The sequence below is a fragment of the Olea europaea genome, chromosome 21 (assembly GCF_002742605.1).
Source record: "Olea europaea var. sylvestris chromosome 21, O_europaea_v1, whole genome shotgun sequence".
NCBI classification, from domain to species: Eukaryota; Viridiplantae; Streptophyta; class Magnoliopsida; order Lamiales; family Oleaceae; genus Olea; species Olea europaea.
The window spans coordinates 15,292,573-15,299,632 of NC_036257.1; the positions used below are offsets into that span (position 1 = coordinate 15,292,573).

At 35.4% G+C, this 7,060-nt stretch overlaps 1 protein-coding gene across 1 annotated transcript; it reads left to right on the forward strand.

Annotated features, from left to right (window-relative positions):
- Window positions 1-654: 654 nt before the first annotated feature.
- On the forward strand, window positions 655-4,675 carry LOC111370877. Its single transcript, XM_022992779.1, has 9 exons — window positions 655-976; window positions 1,075-1,468; window positions 2,148-2,199; window positions 2,300-2,345; window positions 2,470-2,551; window positions 2,679-2,820; window positions 2,975-3,077; window positions 3,692-3,758; window positions 4,040-4,675. Exons 2-9 carry the CDS (start codon window positions 1,211-1,213, stop codon window positions 4,376-4,378), a joined length of 1,089 nt encoding a protein of 362 aa, XP_022848547.1. The 5' UTR covers window positions 655-976; window positions 1,075-1,210; the 3' UTR covers window positions 4,379-4,675.
- The last annotated feature ends 2,385 nt before the right edge of the window (window positions 4,676-7,060 follow it).

Genomic DNA, 7,060 nt, shown 5'->3' on the forward strand with positions numbered 1-7,060 from the left:
GAACGGAGTTTACAACAAACATTTTTTTCACTTATAGATAAAAATAAAAAAGGATGAAAGAAAAGCAACTATATATGGTCTGATAAGATGATATAACAAACATTTCATGCTTCTTTCTTCATTAACCTTGTCTAAATCAATATTATGAACGAGTCATAACCGTTTTAACTTGGTAAAAGATTGATAAATTTAGAATTCCAATATGGAGGAAATTTTGATTATAATTGAAAACTACAAAATGTCAAAGCACGCTGCAAAGATTTAGATTTTACATATTTTGTTTCTGGTGGCATATTTAATAAGTAGAATTGAATAATATTACAGAATAAAAAGAACTTAAATCTCTTTGGCTATAACTAGTTTTACACATTAACCTTGTAGACATAAAATAACCCAAACGGTAATGATCACATCATTATGATAGATAATATGACAAAATTGAATGATGTACCGTAAATCAAGACAAACTACAGTAAAATAACCCACTTGATATTAAATCAAGAATAATGCTATTCAACATTATTGATGTTAAGCTAATCAATTTAGGTAACAACTGCACGACACTAAATGATATATTCAATTAACTGCAATATCATATGATTCATATAATTGTACCTATCAAGTATGACCACCTAAAAGTGTTAGATAACATTATTCTTAAATGAAGTACAATAACCGACCTCTAATTCATGATTTCATGTCTTCACCAATAATCACAAATGATGAGGTAAAAAGTTAAAAAAAAAAAAAAAAAATTAATAAATAAAAAATGCAAATATTTTGTCCCCAAGTGACAATAATAATGTTGGGGAATCTCAATACAGACAACATAATTGGAGGGTAATCAGTCACACTTCAAAATGGCCAATCTGACTCTTTTGGCGCCTACCCACTAGTCCACTACCTTTACGCGGAGGCCGATTCTTTCCGGCCCTGTTACTCCATCCCTTTGCTTCTTTCCATTGGTTTCTTGATTGTAAAAGCTTCTTTATTTCTGCATGAAACTTTCTGTCTGATATACTTGTGCATACGTATAATTGAAAATCTAACTGTTCAGACTTTATGTTTTTTCAGGATTTCATTTCAAGGTTCGTTTTTTCTTTTCTGGGCTTCACATATTATTGAGTAAATGTGAAGGTTTATAATCCCTTCTTCATTGAGAATTCCAGTAATTATCTTTCTGGGACAGTGAAAGGAATTCTGCTTTGCAATGAAATCTTGGATTTTATCCTTGAGAAAAGAAATATTTTTGAAAATTGGTAGTGTTGGTTTTGATATGGGGAATAAATTGGGAATGAAGAGGCAAGTCGTGGATAATAAGTACACGAAGCCTCAAGGAATGTACCAACTCAAAGAAGTGGACAAAAAGAAACTTAAGAAGCTTATTCTTGACTCAAAGCTGGCACCTTGTTACCCTGGTGATGATGAATGTGGTGGTGACCTTGACGAATGCCCCATTTGCTTCTTGGTATAATTCTCTATCTTTGTCTTCATTTTTCCCCCTTTTTTATAGTGTGATTGCATTTTCTTAAATTTAGTTCATAGGAAATGATTTTCTTGTATTTGTGTGTTATCTTTTCACCTATTTGGACTAATTTAGTAATCGACTATAAAAAAGGAAGTTGTATTGGCTTAAGATTAATCGAAGAGCTTTTCAATAATTTTTCTAGGCTACTAATCTTCCCTAACGAGGTTCTTTCTATTAGGAATTATGGATAGGCTAACAAAAAAGATAGAATTGGGGGTTCATTGGGAATTCTTACATTTATTTGGAAGCTACTTATTTCGTATGAGCCAAGCCAAACCAATAGGATGAATCACATGCGTTCTGCATCATGAACTTTGTACTGTGAAGTAATTTTCAGAATCTGTTTTTATTTTTATTTATTTATTATTATTTTTTTAAATCATTGGAGGGTTAATTTATAATTGAATTATACTGCTGCTCCTTCTGATTGACCAGCAATTGATACTTCTATTGGTTTTTGTACTTTCCTGAGTTAGAGCAATATGTGTTGGGAATTAAGAAGGCATGTTTATGTTCTTCATGTATGACAAGTTACATTGTATTACATGTACAAAATATTTTCCTTTTTAATATGATTTGTCATTCGTTTGATATATACTTTTATTGTGGATGTTATCAGTACTATCCAAGTCTTAATTGGTCAAGATGTTGCATGAAAGGCATTTGTACAGGTATAACATATATGATTTGCATTTTATTTCCTGAATTTGGGTTCTACTTGGAGAAATTTCTTGAAGTTGACTCTTATAATTTTGATTTTCCATGTATTAGAGTGTTTTTTGCAGATGAGGACCCCTAATTCTACCCGGCCTACACAGTATCCTCGATTTCTGTTGATTGGAGTTATATGTTTATGCATGTGATTCTCATAAAATGCATTCATCAATGTTTTGTTTGCACTGTCATTTTAAGTTGTCCAATGCCTACCCTAACCTTAAAAGATGTCCTTTCTGTAAAACCTTAAACTATGCTGTGGAGTATCGAGGTGTCAGGACAAAGGAGGAGAAAAGCTTGGAGCAAATTGTAAGACTGACGTTATCAATGTTATCCTGATTTGTTATTATATATCTCTCTCTCTATTTTTCTTTTTCTTTTTCTTTTTGGATGTATCCAACAACATTCTATACTATTGAATTTTGCTTAAGTTTAGGAAGAACAACGAGTTATTGAAGCCAAAATAAGGATTAGAAAGCAAGAACTTCAAAATGAAGAGAGAATGCTAATACGAAGAGAAATTAGCTCTTCAAGCAGTAGAAGAAGACCAATTGAGGTTGACTATTGTTCAACAGCAGGTATACGATATGAGCCTGATATCTCAGTTTATGGATGGGATAAATGCCTATATCGTTCTTCATAATTGTCTTTCTCATACCGTGTAAATGGACAGTGGCAGTAGGTTCATTTGCTCTGACTAAAGTATTCATTTATCTTCGTTTCTGTCTGCAGAGCCATCCTTTGCTTCAGCTGTACACAGCGAGGAAGTTGTTACCTGCGAGGAGTCACATGTTGCTTCGGCAGTAACGCAACGTTCACATCCAAGGCAAAATAGGTATGCAACTATATGCGTTATCAACATAGTATTTCGGCGTGTTTTCAGTTATTATGTATTTCATTCATGTTGATGAGTGCTATTTATATAGATCATAATTAGATTAAGAAAAGAACTATAGAAAAATGTTTCTTATTTATCTTATCAGTTTTTAATGTTATTTGTAATAATGAAATTATGCTGAGTTTTAAGATTTAGCTTATGAAATTAGTGCTTCTTTGGCTGAAAGGGTGCGTTTGTTGGTGTTGAAATTTTAAACTACAAGTTAGATCAGTTCAATTTTAGAAATTAGATAGTACTTTTCACCTTTCATCTCTCTTTCGAAGACAAACAAAAAATCCCTGAAATCCTTACATGCTATATCTTCCTACCTGTTCACAAAACCTGCTTTTACATCATCATAAATTGCACATGCAGAACAGTTGCAATCCATTCTTTTCAATACATTCCTTTGTTAATAAATTAAACATAATTTTACATCACATGGATTTACGAAAATATATGGATTAAAGATTGTGGAGTTGATTAGTGTATGAACAATACTTTTCTGTGATTATTATTAGATCATTTGCATGTCACGTCCTTTCTTGATCTCACTCTGACTTTAAATTCAGTGAGGATGTGGTTGACCTGGATCTTGAAGACATAATGGTTATGGAAGCCATTTGGCGGTCTATTCAGGTAATTATTTGCACAAATCAAGGGTAACTTTCATGTCCAGTCTCAGAAAATATGCCGCCTTTCACAAGCTATACTCATTTTGGAAGTTAAACGAGTTTTTTGACATTTGAAATGGCTAATCCTCAAGTAAAGCATCTCAATTGCATATTTATGTGCTATCTCTAATATTTTAGCAAGCTGTTTTTTCACAATGTTGCAAATTTAACCTTTAATTTTGTATTCTTGACCTTTTGGTGGCATAATGAACTAGACTTTTTCCTTATGCAATGTGATCGTAATAGGTGAACGGCAGGCAGCAGCATGATCACTCGCCTGATAGTGATGCAGCTCTATCTCAAGAATACACGGTGGAAGATCGCGTCTCATCATGGATGGCTCCAATGGTTGGATCATCATCATCTTCTTCTGCACGTATTGCTTGTGCAATTGCAGCCTTTGCTGAACGTGAACAAAAGGGCCGAGAGCCCTCCAATAACACGTCTGGGTATCACATGCCGGACTGTAGCAGAATTTCCAGTTGTGAGGAACAAGAATCTGAACGTTATTTTCCTGTTGAGAGCGCCATTGTGGTGACACCCAATAGCCAGTTGGCCTGTTATGCTGATTGTGATGAACCTTAAGATAATGTTACGCCTACTGTACGACGGCGAAACAAATGAAAGTGAATGCAGCTTTCAACCTGTTGTAGGGACTATTGTTCCTGAGAGATTTGAGGAGCAGACGGTGTTAGTCATGTCTGTTCTATGGTCGAGGTTTGGGCCTCGACTAGTATACCGAGCATTGCATAGCACTAGTAATGGTATCAAGGGTTCCTTGTGATTCTCTCCTTTCTCTATTGACACCTAAAAAGAATGTAAAGATGGAAAATAAGAATGATTGCATGAATGAAGATTGTTTGCTGATCATATTTCCAACAATTTTAGGTACTGCAGAGGAACTAGCTTATGTTGAGTGGCTCTAAGACTGTTTTATTTTTATTTTATTTTCTCAGTCGTGCACTGTCTCGAATTTGTTATCGACATATGGGCAATTACTCAAAATACTTGGAGATGAGAATCCTCGGAGATTTCTTGTGCCATTACATGCCGTGGTGCCATGTTTCGTTGTCTTGAAGTCCAACGTGATAATAGCTTTTTTCGACCCAGCCATTGAAGATAGATCCAACATCAAGGTAGTACCGAACAATGAAGCAATTTTGCCCTTTAGAATTATTATAAATGCCCTTAGGAACACACAAATAGGAATGTAAAACGAAATAATTATAATTTCACCCTACAAGAATATGAGAAAAGATGTTGAGAAACTTTAGTTAAATATATTTTATTGCATTTAAAGAATATCAAATTTTCATAAATAATACAAACCACTTGCTCAGTTTTATGAACTGTTAAAAAGTTTCTCTACTTCATGTTTTGGTGTCTTCGATTTCTTGGAATTAGTCGATTGGGGTTGGATCGCAGTGACTGCTAGATGATGAAGTAAATCAATACTATAGTTAGCCGGAATTTAATGCGAATAACTAATTGATTTTTCTGCATTCAAATCTGCTGTCCCAGGTTCTTTGTTCCCTCGACTTTGTAGTGAGACTTGAGAAGATAAAATTTTAATGGTGAGACAATCAAGATGACATTAAACAACACGTCTGAATACACATTGACATTTGCTATTGACATAATTGACAGGTTTGATCGTACGTGTCAAAGTTACTTGTCAAGAAAGCCAAACAAAAGACTTTGCGCCAAGATTAAAATGATTTCTTTGTCTAAGGCTGCAACTTGTAAAAGTTGATGTAAAATATATGCAATTGGATCATAATTCTGAAACAGTGAGATAAAATTTATTAAACAATCATGTCATCTACACGACTTCAAGGCACATGAATATTATAAAGGGAAAAAAGGAGAGAAATTAAGAGTTAGAAAAATGAATTTTAAAAAAAAGAAAAAGAGAGAGAGCATCTTCCTCCATCTACAAAGACAGCTCCTCCCATAGCCATGGGCGGATTTAATGGTGGGCTGCCCTTGTCCACTGTTACTCAAGTCCAAATGACTAAAAAAACAATAATAATAAAATTTTGTCTAAATTGTAATTTATTAGCCTACATTAGTCCAGCAACAATTAAGGGAAAAGTTCATAATTTAGGTGTATTGTTTACACTAATTCACAAATCAGGTACAAAGATTAAAAATTAAAAATTCAGGTTTCTATATAATTAATTGGAAATATTTATTTATTAAATATAAAAAAGTCACCGTTACATGATTAATAGTCACAGATTCATAATTATTGGTCACAGATTTATTTACTGATCATATATCATCGATTTAATTAGTCACATATTATTTCGTGGTCACAAATCAATTATTTCGAGGTCACGGATCATTCAAATTACATGTCACATTTTATCTATGGGTCACAGATCAATGTTTGTTGGTCACAAATTATTTTGTAGTCACAGACACCTAATTTTTTGTTGTTACAAATTAGCCAAATAGTTGTCACAGACGCTTAATTGTTGATCACAGACACCCCAATCCATCACCGCAACAACCACCACTAACATCATCAACAACAACACAACAATAGTAGGCCAAAACCACCTCTTGCTTCCACCATTATGAGCACCATCATGCCGGTAACACCACCACAACACCACACCCACAACACATCACCACCGTACCCACACCACCCATCTCATAGCATTTATATCTAGCACCACGATGCAGATCACATAAATCAGCACACATACCATAGATTGGCGCTCGGACCAACGCCGTGACGACTTCGCAGCAATCGTAGCGCTCAAATCTCCAGCGGCGATAGAGTGCCATGACCATATTACCGTTGCTGCACCATCACCACACCGTCACCCCCACGAAACCTCACCAACACCACCAACATCCATGCTGCATAGAGAAGCCAGTAGCGTCAGCTATGCGAGACTCACTGTGAGCACTAGTGAGCGCCACTGTGCAGCAGTGCTCGGAGGCGATCAACATGATGCATCTCTGGCTATAACTTCTCTTCTTCCGATGCTCGGGAGGCTATCAACGTGACGAATAATTCAGAAGGAAGAAGGATGGCTCTGCAGTTACACGACGTTGATTCGCACTCCTGGTCGGCGATTTGTGGGCTAGGCGACGACAACAGGCGATGGATGGCAACAACTGAAGATGAGGAGTTCTGATTGCCGGATTGGTACAATCGTGAGCTTACAACAGGAGAGAGAGGGTGTGTCACTATGTCGTGTGTTTGAGTGCTCGCGAGAGAGAGAGAGAGAGAGAGAGAGAGAGAGAGAGAGA

What these genes read in the sequence shown, in the direction of transcription:
- LOC111370877 (XM_022992779.1), top strand. Translation starts at nt 1,211, where the DNA reads ATGAAATCTTGGATTTTATCCTTGAGAAAAGAAATATTTTTGAAAATT. An exon ending in AGAAAAGCTTGGAGCAAATT is followed by an intron (nt 2,552 to 2,678) that starts GTAAGACTGACG and finishes GCTTAAGTTTAG; the next exon opens with GAAGAACAACGAGTTATTGA. An exon ending in TCACATCCAAGGCAAAATAG is followed by an intron (nt 3,078 to 3,691) that starts GTATGCAACTAT and finishes CTTTAAATTCAG; the next exon opens with TGAGGATGTGGTTGACCTGG.